The sequence below is a fragment of the Bos javanicus genome, chromosome 14 (assembly GCF_032452875.1).
Source record: "Bos javanicus breed banteng chromosome 14, ARS-OSU_banteng_1.0, whole genome shotgun sequence".
NCBI lineage: Eukaryota > Metazoa > Chordata > Mammalia > Artiodactyla > Bovidae > Bos > Bos javanicus.
In genome coordinates, this window is record NC_083881.1 from 75,453,635 (window position 1) to 75,474,690 (window position 21,056).

General features: G+C 36.4%; 1 protein-coding gene across 3 annotated transcripts in view; it reads right to left on the reverse strand.

The window, feature by feature from the left end:
- The window catches only part of CNBD1 (cyclic nucleotide binding domain containing 1), a 496,885-nt gene that overhangs the window by 62,349 nt on the left and 413,480 nt on the right, over nt 1-21,056 (reverse strand). For all 3 annotated transcript variants that reach the window (XR_009740949.1, XM_061439433.1, XM_061439432.1), the window contains one exon: nt 2,087-2,154. Coding sequence is in view for 2 of the 3 variants with exons in the window: in XM_061439433.1 (XP_061295417.1) it covers nt 2,087-2,154 (68 nt within the window). In the remaining variant the exon portion in view is untranslated. The remainder of the gene's footprint in view (nt 1-2,086; nt 2,155-21,056) is intronic.

A 21,056-nucleotide genomic window follows, 5' to 3' on the forward strand; every position in this document is an offset into this window, starting at 1 on the left:
TGTATCATTTGGCAACCATAGTGAAGTCAGTTTTATCACAATGATTTAATCCAAAACATAGATGAGAAGAGCATCTTCATTCAGAAATCCCAGATGAGTATTCAAAGAATAACCCACATGTTGCTCTCTCTGGGGAGCTTCTATTCTCACCACTCTTTAGTCCTAAAGGAATACTCCACGTGTGTTCAAATTCAACCACAAGGAAACACCAAAACATAAGTGAGTTAAAGGGATTCACTAAGAATTTTGTGGGGAGATGGAAGGGATGTCTGGCTCTGAGCTCCACTCCATAAACACATTTGTGTGTGAGTGCTGTGCTCAGTCGTGTCCGACTCTTTGCGACCCCATGGACTGTAGCCCACATGGGCTCCTCTGTGGAATTTTCCAGGCAAGGATCCTGGAGCAGGTGGTCATTTCCTACTCAAGGGTATCTGTACAACCCAGGGATCGAACCCTTGTCTCTTGCATCTCCTGCTTTTTCAGGCGGATTCTTTACCAGTGGTGTCTGGGAAGCCATAAACAAGTTAGTCTTTAAAAACTTCCTTCAGGGATTTCTGGGCCTCAATCTTCTTATTTGGTTAAATTGCCAGTCTACTTCCTTTTCCCTTGATTTTTCTACTATTTTCTCAAATCGCACATCGTATCTTCCATTCTCACAAATACTCACTACAGATATGTGGCCTTGGGTTCTCCCTTCCTTTTATGTAGAACAATGCCATCAGGATTCTAGCCTTCTTCAGACCTCTCCAGAATGTTATTGATTTAAACTTTTCCCCATATTCTCATTATATCATAAACTTGTTCAATGTTTTTCTTTTCTTGTATAACCAACAAAATATTGTAAAGAAATTATCCTCCAATTAAAATAAATTTAAAAAAAGAGAAAAAATATTCTAAATGGTATAATTTATAATGACCCTCTGTGCATTCTACAAGGGCTTCCTGGGTGTTTCTGTGGTAAAGAATCTGCCTACCAATGCAGGAGCTGCAGGAAATGTGGGTTCCATCCTTAGGTCAGGAAGATCCCTTGGAAGAGGAAATAACCTGCTCCAGTATTCTTGCCTGGAAAACCCCATGGACAGAGGAACCTGGAATGCTACCATCCATGGGAGTCTGAAAAAGTCAGACACGACTGAGCTTGCACACACACGCATTCTATAATACATTATAAATGTAAGTTTTATAGAGATTGGTATAAGCTGCATTTATTGCAATTATATCTTATTTACATGAAAAGAATATGCTCACACTGAAAAAGTGTTATATACTTAACAGATTTTTCAGTATATAATACTGTAGTATTGTCTATAGGCAGAATGTTGTACAGGTGACCTCTAGAACATTCATCTTGCAAAACTGAGATTTTATATCAATTAATTAGGGACTTTTCTGGTGCTCAGATGGTAAAGAATCTGCCTGCAATGCAAGAAACCCAGGAGACTTGGGTTCAATCCCTGGGTCAGGAAGATACCCTGGAATGGGGAGTTAGCAACTCCCTATTAACCTCTTCCCCCAATCCATGGAAACCACAATTCTAATTTTTGCTCCCTCGAGTCTAATTTGTTACTTCATGTAAGTAAAATTGTGCAGTATTTGTCTTTCTGTGACTGGTTTATATCATTTAGCATAAGCTCCCCAAAGTTCATCTATGTGCCTACACTGCAGAAATGAAAAAGAATGAAATTAGATCTTTATCTTAAACACTATATACAAAAATCAACTCAAAATGGATTAAAGAATTAAACATAAGATCTGAAACTATAAAGCTCCTAGAACAAAAATAGGGAAGTTTTTTTTATGTAAGAATGATTACATGGTAAACTTTGTTGTGATAAGCCATAGATGTCTTTGTGGTGTGTTGTAAGTCTGCACATTATAGAAGTATTACCATAACATTGAAACACATAAGTAGGTAAATGGATCATTGTAAGAACTTTTACAAATATCCTATTCCATTATTTTCTGTGGTGGATAATATGAACTCATTTTTATTAGCAACAAAACCAAGCATATTTAAACATAATAAATGCTTACATTTAATTATCATGAACAGCAATTTGTGTTATTATTTGAACATTTTACTTACATCTGACAGATGACCAAAAGTTGGCTTAGCTGTCTGAAGCATAAGTTGCTTGGTCACTGGGTCTAATGCTGCAGGAAAACCAAACAAAATATATTAGAATATCATGAAAAGAAATAGAAAAGCAAAAATGGAGAAGCAGCTAAAAATATCTTTATCAATATTTTGAAATAAAAAGACAAAATTGGATTTTTCCCTGATAATAAAATTGGCTTGGCTCACTGAGGATTCTTCTTAAATTCACATTCACAGACAACCAGATAATCACAGAGAATTTTAGTATGAATTATTTAATTTATACAATGTCTAATTTCAAAATTAGAAATTATGTAGTACTTAATTAGTGGCAGATATTATCAGTTGCCCATACCAAAGCTATTACCTTATTCCTTTCCATAATTACTTTCCATGACAGAGGCTAAAAATACCAGCATATGCTTATTAATATAAGATACTATGCTCTTAAGTCTTGTGATACAAACTAATTTATCAACCAAATGGGGGCATATTTGAGAATAAAAGGGAAGTATACATAATTACACCCAGTACTGTGGGCAAGGATCCCTTAGAAGAAATGGAGTAGCCCTCACAGTCAAGGCAAAGTGTCTAAAACACAGCACTTGTATACAAGCTCAAAAACACAGGATGATCTCAGTTCATTTCCAAGGCAAACCATTCAACATCACAGTCCCAAGTTTATGCTCCAACCACCAATGCCAAAGAAGCTGAAGGTGACGGGTTCTATGAAGATCTTCAAGACCTTCTAGAATTAACAGAAAAAGATGTCCTTTTCATCATAAGGGATTGGAACGCAAAACTAGGAAATCAAGAGATACCCAGAATAACAGGCAAGTTTTGCCTTAGAATACAAAATGAAACAGGGCAAAGGCTAACAGAGTTTTGTCAAGAGAATACACAGGTCATAGCAAATTCCTTTTTTCAACAACCCAATAGTCAACTCTACACATGGACATCACTATATGATCAATACCAAAATTAGATTGATTATGTTCTATGCAGCCAATAGGACTCTGGAGAGGCTCTATACAGTCAGCAAAAACAAGACTGGGAACTGACTGTGGCTCAGATCATGAGCTCCATATTGCAAAATCTAGATTTAAACTGAAGAAAGTAGGGAAAACCACTAGGCCATTCAGGCGTGACCTAAATCAAATTCCTTATGATAATAGAGTAGATTGAATGAATAGATTCAAGTGATTAGATTGGGTAGACAGAGTGCCCAAACAGCTATGGATGGGGATTCATAACCTTGTACAAGAGACAGTGACCAAAATCATCCCAAAGAAAAAGAAATGAAGGAAGGAAAAGTGGTTGCCATGGGAGGCCTTACAAATAGCTAAGGAAAGAAGAGAAATGAAAGGCAAAGGAGAAAGGGAAAGGTAATCCCAACTGAATGCAGAGTTTCAGAGAATAGCAAGGAGAGATAAGAGATTCTTGAATGAACAATGAAAGGAAATAGAGGAAAACAATAGAATGGGAAAGACTAGGGATCTCTTCAAGAAAACTGGAGATATCAAGAGAATGTTTCATGCAAGGATAGGCACAATAACAGAAATGTAAGGACCTAACAGAACCAGAGCAGATTAAGAAGAGGTGGCAAGAATACACAGAACCATACAAGAAAGGTATTAATTAGCCAGATAACCAGGATGTTGTGGTCACTCATCAGCTGGACATCCTGGAGAGTAAAGTCAAGGGGGCCTTAGGAAGCTCTACAAACACACTGGCTATGAACAAAGCCAGTGGAGGAGACAGAATTCCAGCTGAGCCACTTAAACTCTTAAAGATGAAATTGTTAAAGTGCTGCACTCAGTATGTCAGCAAGTTTGGAAAACTAAGCTGTGGTCACAGGACTGGATAAAGGTCAGCTTTCGCTGCAACCTCAAAGAAGGGAAATTCCAATGTTCAAGCTACTATACAGTTGGGCTCATTTCACATGCTAGTATGGTTATGCTCAAAATTCTTGAGCTAGACTTCAGCAGTATGTGAACTAAGAGCTTCCAGATGTACAAGACGGATTTCAAAAAAGCAGAGGAACCAGAGATTAAATTGCCAACATTTGTTGGATCATGGTGAAAGCAAGGGAGTTCCAGAAAAACATCTGCTCATTGACTATGCTAAATCCTTTGGTTGTGTGGATCACAGCAAACTATGGGAAATCCTTAATGAGAGGGGAGTACTAGACCACCTTATCATCTCCTGAGAAATCTGTATGCTACTCAAGAAGTAACAGTTAGGATCAGTCATGGAAGAACTGACTGGTTTGATATTGGAAAAGGAATATGACATGCTGTATATTATCACCCTGCTTATTTAATTAATATACAGATTACATCATGCAAAATGCCAGGCTGGATGAATCACAAGCTGGAATCAAGATTGCTGGGAGAAACATCAGAAGTCTCAGATATGCAGATGATATCACTCTAGTGATAGAAAGTGAAGAGGAACTAAAGAGCTTTTTAATGGGGGTGAAAGAGTAGAGTGAAAAAGCTGGCTTAAAACTCAACATTCCAAAAACTAAGATCATGGCATCCAGTCCCATCACTTCATGGCAAATAGATGGTGAAAAAATGGAAACAGTGACAAGCTTTATTTTCTTGGGCTGCAAAATCACTATGGATGGTGACTGAAACCATGAAATTAAAAGACACTTGCTCCTGATAGCTAGACAGCTTATTAAACCTAGACAACTAATAATCTAGACAGTTTATTAGAAAGCAGAGACACCACTTTGCTGACAAAGGTTCTGTAGAGTCAAAGCTATGGCTTTTCCAATAGTCATGTATGGATGTGAGAGTTTGACCATAAAGAAAGCTTAATGCCAAAGAATTGATGCTTTTGAACTGTGAGGCTGGGGAAGACTCTTGGGAGTCCCCTGGACTGCAAGGAGATCAAACCAGTCATTCCTAAGGAAAATCAACCCTGAATATTCATTGGAAAGACTAATGTTGAAGCTGAATCTCCAATACTTTGGCCACCAGATGCCAAGAGCCAACTCATTGGAAAAGACCCTGATTCTGGGAAAGATTAGGGCAGAAAGAAAAGGGGATGAGATGGTTGGATGACCCGATTGATTCAGTGGACAGGAGTTTGAGCAAACTCAGGTAGATGGTGAAGGACAAGGAAGCTTGGTGTTCTGCAGTTCATGGGGCTGCAGAAATTCAGACATGACTTAACTACTGAACAAAAGCAAAGTCCATTGTGCGGATGCACCATGCTTCTTTAGTCATTCATAAATACAGTTGGGCTGTTTCTACTTTGGTGCTATGAACACTCATGTAAAAGTTTTTGTGTGGACATATGTTTTCAACTCCTCTGAGTATATGCCTACAAGTGATATTACTGGGCCACATGAAAGCTCAGTGATTCACTTTTGGAGAAGTGTTAACTGTTTTCTAATGCACCATTTTACATTCCCACAAACTATGTATGAGGGTTCTAATTTTTTCACATTCTCATTAACAGTTATTATTGTCTGTGATTTTTGCTTTGTCATTCTAGTGAATGGAAGTGACATCACATTTTCTAATTAACATTTTCCCTAATTTGGAAACATGCGTTCAAAATAATTTGCTCACTTTTTAAATGTTTATGATTATTTTGGTAGAATTTCAATAGTTCTGCATATATCTTACTGTATATATATTACTAGACTGTAATCAGATATACAATTTGCAAATCACATATCTTCCATTTTATGCATGCATGGCCTTTTTAGTTTCTTAATAGTGACTTTAATGCACACAAAATTTCATCTTTAAAAAAAAATGTTATTAACTTGTTCTTGTTCTTTAAGTATTATATGTAGGAACCATTCCCTAATGCAAAGTCATGAAGATTCAGCTCTCTTAAGAATTTTATAAATTCAGGTGGTATATTTCAGTATTTGATGCATTTTTAACTTAATTTTGCATATAGTTGGTGGGGGGGGGTCAAAATTTATTCTTTTGCCTGTAGATATCCATTTTCCCAGCACCATTCATTGACATTGTCTTAGCCCTATTGTTGAAAACCAGTTAATCATAAATAGCCTAGCCTAGTGTGTGTGCTCAGTCATATTCGACTCTTTGTGAATCCCATGAACTGCAGCCTGCCAGGATCCTCTGTCCATGGAATTTTCTTAGCAAGAACACTGGAATGGATTGCCATTCCAATGGATCTCCCCAACTCAGGGATTGAACTCATGTCTCCTGCTTGGCAGGCAGATTCTTTACCACTGTGCCATCTATGTGGGTTTATTTCTGGATTTTTAATTATATTCCATTAGTCTAATATTTACTGTATGCTAGTACTACGCAGTCATGACTGTTTGTAGCTTGTGTAGTACATTTTGAAATCCAGAAGTGTGAGTTTGCCTACTTAGCTGTTCTTTTTCAAGATGCTTTAGACTATTCTAAATTCTTCATAATTTCCATATTAATTTTAGAATCAGATTGCTAATTTCTGCAAGAAAAAAAAAACTTGACATTTGATAGGGATTATGGAGAGTGAAAAAGTTGGTTTAAAGCTCAACATTCAGAAAACTAAGATCATGGCATCTGGTCCCATCACTTAATGGGAAATAGATGGAGAATCAGTGGAAACAGTGTCAGACTTTATTTATTTATTTATTTATTTTTGGCTCCAAAATCACTGCAGATGATGATTGCAGCCATGAAATTAAAAGACACTTACTCCTTGGAAGGAAAGTTATGACCAACTTAGATAGCATATTCAAAAGCAGAGACATTACTTTGCCAACAAAGGTCCATCTAGTCAAGGTTATGGTTTTTCCAGTGGTCATGTATGGATGTGAGAGTTGGACTGTGAAGAAGGCTGAGTGCCAAATAATTGATGGTTTTGAACTGTGGTGTTGGAGAAGACTCTTGAGAGTCCCTTGGACTGCAAGGAGATCCAACCAGTCCATTCTAAAGGAGATCAGTCCTGGGTATTCTTTAGAAGGACTGATGCTAAAGATGAAACTCCAGTACTTTGACCACATCATGCTAAGAGCTGACTCATTGGAAAAGACTCTGATGCTGGGAGGGATTGGGGGCAGGAGGAAAAGGGGACGACAGAGGATGAGATGGCTGGATGGCATCACCGACTCGATGAACATGGGTTTGGGTTAATTCCGGGAGTTGGTGATGGACAGGGAGGCCTGGCGTGCTGCGATTCATGGGGTCGCAAAGAGATGGACATGACTGCGCGACTGAACTGAACTGAACTGATGTCAAACCTGTAGACCAACTCGATGAGTATTGCTATCTTAACAGCATTAGGTCTGCCAGTAAATGAACACATGCCACCTTTTAATTTACTTAGTTTTCTTTGTTTCAGTAATGCTTTGTAGTTTTCAGTGCACAAGTCAAACGTCTCTGTTTCTTAAATATATCCCTAAGTGTTTTGTTCTTTTTGATACTGTTACACATGGACTTATTTTCTTAATTTTATTTTCAGGTTGTTTCAGGTATATTCAGTTTAGTCGCTCAGTTGTGTCCAACTCTTTGTGACCCCATGGACTGTTTATTGCTTGGGCACAGAAGTAGTTAATTTCAGTATATTAATCTTGTATCCTGCTGACCTGATTTATTGGCTGATAGTTGTGTTTTTTTTTTTTTTTTTTTAATTCCTAAGGATGATGTTAATTCCTCCATTCCAAATAGACATCTTCTTTTTTTTTTTTTCTACCTAATTATCCAATGCGTGATCTTTTTCAGGATATAAAAATTTCTTTCAACTTCTACTTTATTAAGCATTCTTTTTGTCAAAGAAATAATGTAATATTCATTCTTTATTCATGTCAATATGGTATATTAATCAAACATTACATTGTTAGTTATTACATTGAGTGATATTTGTATGCAGAATAAACAAGCATTCCCAGGAACAATTCTACTTCGTCATAGTGTATAATTTCTTTTTATAAGGGCAGGATTCAATTTGACAGTATTTTGTTAAGGAAGTTTGCATCTATATTCCTAAAGGTTTTGGCCTATAATTGTCTCAACTTGTGATATCTTTGTCTGCTTTTGGTATCACACCTCATACAAGGTATAATACCTCATGTTTTTGCTTCGTAAAATGAATTGGAAGCTATGTTTCAGCCTACTGTTTTCTCCAAATGTTATCCACTGTCCTCAGCAGCCGCTAGGTTAAACAACAGTTTAAATAACTCGTACTGTTTTCAAAAAACACCTGGGAAAAGAGGTTTTGTGACCTTCCCTGGTAGCTCAGCTGGCAAAGAATCTGCCTGCAATACAGAAGACCCTGGTTCAATTCCTGGCTGGGGAGGATCCCCTGGAGAAGGGATAGGCTACCCACTCCATTCTTGGCCTTCCCTGGTGGCTCAGCTGGTGAAGAATCTGCCTGCAATGCAGAAGACCTGGGTTTGATCCCTAGGTTGGAAAGATCCCCTGGAGAAGGGAACGGCTACCCACTCCAGTATTCTGGCCTGGAGAATTCCATGAACTCTATGGTCCATGGGGTCCCAAAGAATCAACAGGGTTGAGCAACTTTCAGTTTCGCTGCTGAGCTGAGTATGTCACATAAAGACAATCTTTCAGAGAACCCCTGGACAGGATAAAGAATGACAGGTCTCTGGGGAGGAAGTTTTGAAGGAGTAGCAACCTGCTCTGCCTTTCTGGAGATTACAGTTTCACCATTTTGGTCGGCTGTTGGTTTTCAAGGCTATTGCAGAGTTGAAAAGGCGCGTGGTTGTAAGGAAAAGGCCACAGTGCTCACTGGTCTTACTGAGATTCAGCTGTATTAATACTCAAATAAATGCTCCTCAGATCGCTATAAGCATTTGGTCAATTTTCAGCAAACTGAAAAAGTTTTATCTTCATAAATTTGCCAATATTGTTCCCATTACTTTTAAGGAAGATAATTTTCATAGGTCTTTCAGACAGTTAAGTTCAGTCACTCAGTTGGGTCTGACTCTTTGGGTTGCTGTTTAGGCTCACCAATTAAAATTCAAGGGTTATAATTAAATAAGAGAGTAAAATCTACCAAAGTAAATACTTAAAATGACACTAGTTATTAAAAATAAAACAAACCTTCAGGTGAATTTAAACTTGAATTATTTCAAAATACAGGTAAATAAACTACCAAGAAACACAAATAAGAAAATATAATGTCTCCTAGTATATTATGACGGAGAAGGAAATGGCAACCCACTCCAGTGTTCTTGCCTGGAGAATCCCAGGGACAGAGGAGCCTGGTAGGCTGCCGTGTATGGGGTTGCACAGAGTCACACACGACTGAAGCAGCTTAGCAGCAGCAGCAGCAGCAGCAGTATATTTTGACAGAGAAGGAAATGGCAACCCACTCCAGTATTCTTGCCTGGAGAATCCCAGGGATGGGAGAGACTGGTGGGCTGCCGTCTATGGGGTCGCACAGAGTCACACGCGACTGAAGCGACTTAGCAGCAGCAGTATATTATGAAAATGCATATTTTTCTTGGTAATTATACCATAAAGATCTAGGTTCTCATGAACTTGGAAAACAATATATGAAGAGAGAACATGCAGATGATTGTTAAAGCATCAGAGCACAGAGCTGTCTTAATAAAAATTACTTGTGCATTTTAGGCACATGTTACTCTTTTGTCTCACATTTGAGAGTAGAATGCTAGCCACAGACATTGGCCAGATGTGATATGTTGATCCAGTATTAACCGCTTTGCTTTTGTTATTTTTATACTTTGCAGATGTCACTTCATTCCAATTTTAATATTTAAAAGGAACACGTATAAAATAACATAATATATCAGAGGAATTGGGATGTTATAAGAAAATAGTCAGTATATTTAAAAAGTGAATGTCATTCCCCAATTTGTCAAAATGGACAAAATGAAAGAGGTAAATATCTCAATTTAATCTGAAAAAAAAAACCAGACTAAGTTATTTAAATTTTTTTCCTGACCTTTATTGTCTTATAAATCTAAGGTGTTGAAGTTACCTCTGATCATTAATAGTGGGCAAGGGCAGTTTGCTGGACTTGTGCCCCAAAAGGACTAATGAATGTTGAGGTAATCCTCATAAAATTTTAATCAGTTGCAATAATGAGAGAGAGAAAAAAAAAACTTATGTCAAGTATTTCTCTATACAGTAAAAGCCATCTGTGTCAGAAAATCACATTCTGTTTCAGCAATATTATTTAAAGCTATTCACTTCAAGGCCACTCATCTTAGTATTTATGAGAAAATAGTACCTAAAGTCATTACAATAGCATTTGTCACTTTACTGCTATGGTTTTTTAAGAGGAAAATTCAGCTAATTTACCAGAAATGTTTCAGTGCATGTAACTTGGTGGCAATTTAGAAAGCAATAATGAATATATTATAATTATTATAGAAATATATGTAAAAAACCTAAAATAAAAAATAACATCTCAGGAGAAGGATAAAAATTGTCAATAAATTCTAAATAAAATTTAAATAATTCAGTTTCTGGTGGGGGCTTATTATTTACCCTGTGTTCATTAATATATTTTTAAGAACAACTTAGCTGGCTGGTTATAGATAATCATCTTTTTGCAATAGCACACTGTGAAAATTTTGTAGAATGACTTTTTAAAAATATATTTGTGAATGAGATGAATATATATGTAACTCAACTAATCCTGCCTATGAAATGTCTAAGCTTAACTATAGATAGAAGGAGTTGATACTCTTAGTGAATTGCAAGTTGAACATGATTATGTAGGGAATTATGTTATTCATTCATTCATTAAAAATATGTATCTTCAATTGTGTGCCAGAAATAAGGATAAATAAAGCATAGCTATGACTTTGGATAGCCATATACTGTAGTGGTGCCTGCTAAGTCCCTTCAGTCATGTCTGTCCTGTGTAACCCTATGGACTTTAGCCCGCCTGTCCATAAGGTTCTTTAGCCTGTCCATAAGATTCTCCAGGCAAGAATACTGGAGTGGGGTGCCATGACCTTCTCCAGGGGATCTATACTTTAGTGATAGGGAGAGACAAATAATTAAAATAAAACATGAAAAATCATATAATAAAAGCTGTGGGAGCAGAATAGAAAAAGTACCCAAAGCCCTTGGAAAGGATTCAGAAAAGTGTTTCAATTAAATGGAGTCTCAAGTATAGTAGTAGGAGTTAAAATTCTGTTATTTTCTAAAATAATAAGGCTTACACTAAAATTCATGGTCAGCATGGGCTCCTACATTTCAAAATGGGAGTAAATCAGGGAGGTACCTGGCAAGCACAATGCTAAATGGAAACAAGGCCTTTGAAGAAAAGTAAAAATAATTGATATTATTTAGTTAGACAGTTGTGATATCATGTAAATGGAAAGCTGCTCTTTCTTCAGATTCTTGTAGAAAAAACCATAACAGGCCTATCAAAAATACATTATATTTGGGACTTTGCTTTTGCGTATGATGGACGAGTTTGTTTCAGACCAACTCTACTGACAGGAACAACTGGAAAAGCTGGGTAAAACACATTAAATCTCTTTGGAGGCATCAGAAAATTACTAAGACAACCAAAATTTGAGGGGAAAAAAAACCTCAGAGAGAATGGAACATGAAACTGTAGCTCAGTGCCATTTTTTCTTTCCTGATGTTTGCTGATTCCTAAGCACGAGGAAACCTAGAGATTCAGAAATAACTAGAGGTTGGTGTATGAGGCTAAGAAGCTATGTAAATCTTCTGGCAGTCTTGCAAGTGCAGGGAAGGGAGAAATGAAGCTCAGGGCCAGTTAAGAAGCCTGATTAATATGCCAGATCCTGGAAGGCTACACTCAGTGTACAAGGGCAAATCTGAAATAGCCCAGCCCGAAAAACAACTGAAACCCAGCTTTAAATTAGCTCAGTTTCAATACTAGATTCAGGAGATAAGTCAGAAATATGCAAAAGTAAATATCTACGGGAAAGATAAGACCATTCAGAAATAAAAATTAACCCTACTATATTTTTACACAATAATTAGGATTCAATCATATATTACCAGGCTATCACCATACAAGATAAATATACATACAAAAAAAGAAAAAAGAGTAAAAAAGAAAATAAAAAATAGAGATTTAGGAAGATGATCTAGATGTTAAAATTATAAGGACGCTACAACAATTTTGATTTACAGGTTTATGGAAAATGCATTTTAGGATAGAGAATTTTAGTAGATAGCCAGTTTTTGTTAATAAAAAAGAAAAAGGTGGTTACAGAACAATAAGAAACAAAAATTAAAGACTTGATAGGTAGGATTGAGAAGATTAAAAGATTAATGAATATGGATTTATTCACAGAGGATTAATGAATTGATATAGCTCAGAAGAAAATGCTTAGCTTTAAGCATGGAAAGAAAATTCAGAGAAAAAATTTCAGAAAATGTCTGATATGCCAAGAGTCATAATCCCACGAAAAAAGTGGATAAGGCAGAGGAAGCAATATTTGAAAAGATAATTACCAAGAATTCAAACCATGAAATACAAACAAAAAAATGAAAACCATATTGTATTGAAGAGAACTAAAGGGGAAAGGTGAAACAATAAAGGAACATATCTACAGGATAGTGTAGACCACTGTCTTTAAGAATATGGGGTAGACGTGAGCTTCAGTGAAAGAATATAGAAATCACTATATAGGGGGAAAATGATGAGCTGGACTGCACTGAAGTGAAAAACTTCTCATCTAACGAAAGTATTAAGAGAAATTCACTAGGAGAAAATTGAAACCAACAAGTGAGAGAAAATACATGCAATATATACATCTGACTCATGTATATAATTTACTGAAAAATCTACAAATGAATAAAAATATAGGCCACTCAATATTCAAACAAACAAATGGATATCAAAAAGGATATCCAAATCACAAATGATTATATTTTAACCATTATTTAACCTTATTATTCTTCAAGGTAATGCAAATTGAAACTATAAAGAGATTACTTCCTATCCAAATTGCTGGAAAGACAGAAAATACAAGGATTGGAAGTAAAGAGAATTCATATAGACTGATAGGAAGAGTGAAATGTGTACATATCATTTTTCAGTACTTACTAAAATTGAATATATGCATAAACTATGACCTAGAAATTCAATTCTGAGAAAAAGAACTACCTGAAATACACTCAGTAAAAGACATTTACTAGAATGTCAAATGTTCATGGCAGTATTTTCTCATAACAAATCCAAATTATAAACAATGCCAATTTACTCAACAATATCAATCAGCAAAAGAATTGGTTAAAAAGTATAGTATAATCAGATAAGAGGATATCATTCAGCAATAGAAACAAACAAAATACTAATGTAAACAGCAACATAGATGAATCTTGCAAATAAAATAATGAGCAAAAAGAGGCCATAAACTTAAACTATACACTGTATTTCCTTATACAAAACTTAAAAATGCGCATAACTTCACAGAATTGCCAGCAAGAATGTAATTTACTTTGAGGATGTAGATAGGTTTTTTTTACATGACTGGGAAAGGTCAAGAAAGGGCTTCTGTGGTATTTTAAATGTCTGATTTATACCCTGTTTCTCAATCTGGGTCTGCAACCGAGAAGATGCTACCAGTGGCATGTAAACCCACATATAAGCCATATATTAGTGAATGAATATGTTTTTAAAATATTTTTAATGTATTTAAAATTTATTCTGATACAAAAATCACTTAAATTGTTATTGAATTCATAGCAGATTTTGCCACTGAATATTTTATCAATCTATACTTATCAATATAATATCACATTATAGATGTTTATAAGATATTTGAAATATTCCCCATTCATGAACAAAGGTTGGCATCAACAACTTAGATTATATACTGTCATTAAGTGAATGGTCATTTAAAATCTCTCTTGATTATATAATTAATTAAAAGAAGATATATCTCCAAATGATGCAAAGTATCAAAATAATCTTGTCATTTTGGTGAATCCCCAAATAAAGCTCCACTTCAAGGTCCTCAAAGAAATATATTGAAGTGAAGTGAAGTTACTCAGTCGTGCCCAACTCTTTGCGACCCCATGGATAGTAGCCTGCACCAAGCTCCTCTGTCCATGGGATTTTCAAAGCAAGAGTAGTGGAGTGGGTTGCCATTCGTTCTCCAGGGAATCTTCGCAACCCAGGGATTGAACCCAGGCCTCTCACATTATAGACAGAAGCTTTACTGTCTGAGCCACCAGGGAAATCCTAAATATATTGAAAGTAAGATGCAAATGGGTAGAGATTTCGCATTGTCACTGGATGATTAATCTCCCTAATTACACCTGTTATCAGATATTTGATGTTTACCAGAGCTTAAATTTTCAGTGGTAAAATAGATATCTGTAATTGTAATATTTCTAATGTGAATCGCAATAAAAATGGAGATAGTTTGAAAATCTCTGAAATAGTGACCCTGGCATATTGGCCAGAATATTAAATGCAGGCGTTCCTTCTGCCATTGATATTGTTAGTCACATTTCATGCCAAATAAGCTGTCATAGCTCAAGGATGGAGTGTTCAAGAGATGCATAGCATGAGTAATTCTCATGATGTCTCCCTTGCCTCATTCCAGAACACAAACCATGCAGTTACTGACTCATTCAGGTCTCTCACAAAATCAAAGATTAAGAACGTCGGTTATCTGGTCTGAGGCAATAATAAGCCATCTGTGCTTCCCCAGTGGCTCAGCAGTAAAGAATCCAGCTACGATGCAGGAGACTTGGTTTTGATCCCCGAGTAGGACAGCTGCCCTGGAGGAGGAAACGACAGTCCACTCCAGTATCCTTGCCTGGAGAATCCCATGGGCCGAGGAGCCTGGTGGGCTACAGTGTGTGGGGTCGCAGAGTCAGACACTGAAGCGACTAAGGCCAGGGATCTAAAGGAACTGTGAAAACACAAATCTTGTGTGCTGCAGCAAAGAAAACACACTTCAAAACTGTGGTTGAGATAGTCTGGGATTTACTTAGAAAACACTCACTCTTTTACTCTCAATAGTAGGAGGAGGAGGAGTGAAGATAATAATGATAATAGTGATAATAGTCATCAAAAACAATGCTTCCCTTCAGGGAGTGCCTGCCTTCTGTGAGGCATTGTTCTAGGTAATGAATAAACTATTTGATTTAACTGTGAGAAGAATAAGAATATGGGACTTTAAAGCCTTGTTTTATGTTAATATGATTATCTTTAAAACCTGCCCCTAATATACTTATTTCAGTTTTATCCAGTTGGCTAGGAACTGGATTTTTTAATTAATTTTTTTTTAATAATTTTTTTTTTTAAAAGTTAATTAAGTAAGAATTTCAGGGCTGGAAACAAAGCATCATTATTTTTTTAAAAGCCATGTGCAGCCAAAGTTGAAACCACAGGGTTAACCAGAGGTATTTAAAAGAGGGTTAAGAGTTCAGACTAAGTAATCTTATCTTCTAAGAATTCTATCTTTCTGTCAGTTATCAGACCTTAAATTTGGATTACAGTGTATTTTCCAGCAATGCAAAGAATCCAGTTATCAGCAATTGAAATCCTGATATCAATTTGGATATCAACTTTACCTCAACAGGGGGAAAATGTTTATTTAAAAAACTGTCTTTTCTTTATTCCTTGTGTCCAGAGAGGCCTAAACTTGTCTCTTTCTTGGGAAATATATATGATGGCCATAATAATTAATCAGCATGTCGCAACATCCTGATATTTTCCTAACAAATTCTTAAAGATATTGCTCTTATTCCAAATGTACAACAAACCATAATTTAACCAAGCATGTCAACAAAATTTCAATTTTCTACCAAGAATCATAGAGTCCTTCAGCAAATTGATTTACTTCTTGGGGGTTATGTCACTGCCAGTAATCCAGTACTGGTACCAGATTATTTAACAGTGTTCTCAGTTGTAAACTAGAGAAATTAAATCTGGTTATCTTAAACAGAAAAATAATTATAGTGGAAGAGTGATCGGTAGCTCATAAACTCTCTGCTGAGTCCTGGAGAACAACTGCGGGTGGGGACAAAGAAGGTAAGGTGTAATGAATATCTTGCAGCAGGAGCAGCATCGCGAGGTACCATTGCCCGTGCACTGACCACCGATGTTAATCTGTGAAGTGGGAAGTGAGTAGCGGTTCCAGTTCTTTTTCACCTTCGAATTGGTATGGTTACCTTTCTTTTATTCTTTCCTGATATCATTGCTCTGGTCCTTAGAAAAATCTTTCTGGAAAGGACCTGATATAAATAACTGAATATCAGTCATAGTTGTGTTCAGCTGAACTAGTTACAATACTGAAATATTTCCTCACCATCTAAGTTAAATAACCACTGTGAAAGCACCTTAAGGATCCCACGAGCACTCAGGTGGTTCAGACCCCAGATTGTCCCATGACGAAGTACATGATGACTGGCATGTTAAGCGTCCTTCAGGACCCTGTTCTGAGCCCCTTCTTCTGAATGGATCAGGACTGGGATCTTCCAAGTGTCAAATATTTGAGTAATCCTCCTCCTCTCCCAGATGACTGAATTTTTGGCATCCAGAGCTGAAGAGTGACTTCATAAATTATTCAAGAAAGCCCAGAATGTAAGTGTGAATCCAGAGTTTGGAACCTGGCAGGCTTGTTCCAGAGTCAGACCTATAAAACACTGACCCCATACTCCTTTCTTCTAGATATGTTTGTATCTCATTAAGTGAATTTCCCTCACAAAAATTACATATTGAAGAAGTTGGAAGGAGGCACTGGGGAAAACTGGAAAGGGTATCAGGAAGAGTGTTTAAGAGACCTTAAAATCACGTGTATGCAAGGTGCCCAAGGCTAACAACACCTTAGGACACAGGGATCCTTGGGACTAGTGCATATTTGGTAGCTTCTTTAAAATCCTCACTTATTTAATCTTCATGATTTATATGCATGCATAAAAGGAACACCAGTAATAACAAAAATAACTTGTTAATTGAATCATCACAGGTCAAAGCAGTGAAGTAAATAAAATGAAGCATGAAAAGAAAACAGAAATATATTTGTTCCTTTATAATAAAAAATAAATGGAAAAAATAGTTTTATTTTAGGATGCTTAACTTAACTTTAGGGGGTGGAAACTGTCCTCGATTTAATTAAAAAATTCATCATCGAAGAATAGCAAGCTAGGAAGTAGGAAAAGTGTCCAACTAAGAGAATAATTTTCTCCTCATAGGTGACTAGATGGGTTTGAAAGTTATAGCAATAAAATCTGTGTTTGTTTTAGATTTACTGCCATTCTTGGTCTAAAAGAATATTAATAATAGAGTTAAAGCCCAATAAGTGATAGGGAAAACTAAGAAAGGCAAGAAGAAACCTTTGAGCCAAACACGATTCCTGCTTAAAGTATCGAGCATGGGTGGCATTGCGAATATAGACTTCTAAGACAGAGGAATTGTATAAACCCTACAGCCCTCCCTGAGACTTAGAATGATGAAAGGCTGTTTTGAAATATAATAAAAAAGAGGATGAAGCAGGTTTAAATAAAGATGGATTAGGTAAGGAAATCTATAGTTTTAGGAAATGTATGCAACTGAAAGCAAAGGTAGCCTGAACAACATTTTTAAAAATCGAGAGGCTCATATGTAATCTATATTGGATACATTTTAAGTTTCATTCAACTCAAGTGAGTAGAGAAAGTATTTATTACGTTTCTAATACAGATCAACAATGTGGTTTACAAACAGGCTCACCTATAACTAGGCAATTTCTATTTTCTCTGGGGATCTATTTTCTCAAAACAAGGAGTGTCCAAAATATGTCAACACATAAGGATAAAATAAGGTAGTTCCAGAAATGGAAAAACAGTTTAGTTTTTCAAAAGTTTAACTAACAAAATCCAAACATAAATATTTAGACGTCACTAGGAAATAGATACTTAAGAAGATGTGATATTTCAAATTTATTAATATAACAAGGAAATACGTGCAGAAATGTGCTTGGCCTCTAATACAGGTATAATCCAGGTCATAATACAAAGACATTGGAATCTAAAATTCTAGAGGATATTGATGATTATAATCTAATCATAGCATAATTGAAGGCATGACTAAATTTGCATCTATGAGGTTTGCATCCATGCTATGTTTCAAAAAAGGAAGGAAATCTACATAGAATCCTGCAGACAATGAACGTAAAATGCAATCTCACTATATCTCCAACACTAACCAAGAAAGAGACCAGATCTGTTTGCTGTCATGAACTGTCTGGTAAACTATATTAAGTGTAGAGGGAAACCGTTTTGTGGCAAACTTATGCTTCATATATATTTCCTACCACTTAGCAAAACAGATCATTTCTTTTGCTCTGATTTCATTCTCACAAAACCAATAGTTTTGCTTTGCAATAGCACAGCCTTACTAGGCTATGGCAAGGGCATTGGATGAAGGTGACTGATGAAATAATACATACAACTCAGAAAATGGGCACACTAAAGGAGTTATGCCAGCATTTCTAGTCATGGGATGCAGTTTACTCCTCTTACACAAGTATTACTAACAGAACTACTCATTTCTAGGCTTAAAATTTTTTTTAAAAATTGCAGTTCTGGAAGAAATAATGCACAAGAATAAATAAAAAAATAATATATATATATATAAAAGAAACTAAGGAAGAAGTGTCCCTGACAAATATAAAGTTGTACTATAAAATGAGTAACTAAGACAGTGTGAAAACTTTTCAAATAATAAATCAACAAATAAAATAATCAGAAGTCCAGAAACAGAAAAATGTATACTTTTAAACAGTTTCACCTAAAATCAATGATAAAATTATGGGCTACTGTAATCTATGTGATTGATACATGGTAGCCTTGCCTAACACTAATGAATGAATCCTTGTAAACTTTTATGGCATACAGCATATTATATTCATATTCATAATACACTATTGGAAGCTTTGTTACATTTTTTTAAGAAAACACCTGTGATGATAATCTGATACACAATGTCTCCAATTATGAGACAGGCATACTGTAAGTAATGTAATTATTTGAAAGCAAAGTTAGGACACTAAGAAATCGAACATATTATTAATATTACATTAAATATTATTACATTAAATATTATTAATATTACATTAAATATCATTCTTTACCAACTGAGCTACAAGGGAAGCCCCCAGGATAGTTTGGCCCCAGATGACTTCCCTAGTTAGGCTCAGACAGTAAAGCATCTGCCTACAATGTGGGAGACCTGGGTTCAATCCCTGGGTTGGGAAGATCTCCTGGAGAAGGAAATGGCAACCCACTCCAGTATTCTTGCCTGGAAAATGCCATGGATAGAGGAGCCTGGTAGGCTACAGTCCATGGGGTCAGAAAGAGTCGGACACAACTGAGCGACTTCACTCAAATAAGAGGTAGGGAACACAGCTCCACCCATCAACAGAAAATTGGATTCGAGATTTATTGAGCATGGCCCCTCCCATCAGAACAAGACAAAGTTCCCCTCTCAGTCAGTCTCTCCCATCAGGAAACTTCCATAAGCCTCTTATTCTTCTCCATCAGAGGGCAGACAGACTGAAAATCACAATCACAAAAAACTAACCAATCTGATGACGTTGACCACAGCCTTGTCTAACCAATGAAACTATAAGCCATGCCATGTAGGGCCACACAAGACAGATGGGTCATGGGGGAGAGGTCTGACAAAATGTGGTCCACTGGAGAATGGAATGGCAAACCACTTCAGTATTCCTGCCTTGAGAACCCCATGAACAGTATGAAAAGGAAAGATAGGACACTGAAAGATGAACTCCCCAGGTCAGTATGCTACTGGAGATCAGTGGAGAAATAACTCCAGCAAGAATGAAGAGATGGAGCCAAAGCAAAACAACACCCAGTTGTAGATGCGACTAGTGATGAAAGTAAAGTCTGATGCTGCAAAGAGCAATATTGCATAGGAACCTGAAATGTTAGGTCCATGAATCAAGGCAAATTGGAAGTGGTCAAACAGGAGATGGCAAGAGTGAACGTCGATATTGTAGGAATCAGTAGACTAAAATGGACTGGAATGGATGAATTTAACTCAGATGACCATTATATCTACTTCTGTGGGCAGGAATCCCTTAGAAGAAATGGAGTAGCCATCATAGTTAACAAAAGAGTCCAAAATGCAGTACTTGGATGCAATCTCAAAAATGACAGAATGATCATTGTTCGTTTTCAAGGCAAACCATTCAATATAACGGTAATCGAAGTCTATGCCCCGACCAGTAATGCTGAAGAAGCTGAAGTTAAACGGCTCTATGAAGACCTACAAGACCTTCTAGAACTAACACCCCCAAAAGATATCCTTTTTATTATAGGGGACTGGAATGTAAAAATAGGAAGTCAAGAAATACCTGGAGTAACAGGCAAATTTGGCTTTGGAATACAAAATGAACCAGGGTAAAGGCTAATAGAGTTTTGCCAAAAGAACACACTGGTCATAGCAAACACCCTCTTCCAATAACACAAGAGAAGACTTTAACCACGGACATCACCAGATAGTCAATATGGAAATCAGACTGATTATATTCTTTGCAGCCAAAGATAGACAAGCTCTATACAGTCAGCAAGAACAAGACTGGGAGCTGACTGTGGCTCAGATCATAAACTCCTTATTGCCAAATTCAGACTTAAATCGAAGAAAGTAGGGAAAACCCCTAGACCATTCAGATATGACCTAAATCAAATCTCTTACAATTATACAGTGGAAGTGACAAATAAATTCAAGGAATTAGATCTGATAGATAGAGCGCCTAAAGAACAATGGATGGAGGTTCCTGACATTGTACAGGAGACAGAAATCAAGATCATCCCCAAGAAAAAGAATGCAAAAAGGAAGAATGATTGTCTGAGGAGGCCTTACAAATAGCTGTGAAAAGAAGAAAAGCAAAAGGCATTTGAATGCAGAGTTTCAAAGAATAGCAAGGAGAAATAAGAAAGCCTTTCTCAGTGATCAATGCAAAGAAATAGAGGAAAACAGTAGAATGGGAAAGACTAGAGCTCTCTTCAAGAAAATTACAGATAGCAAG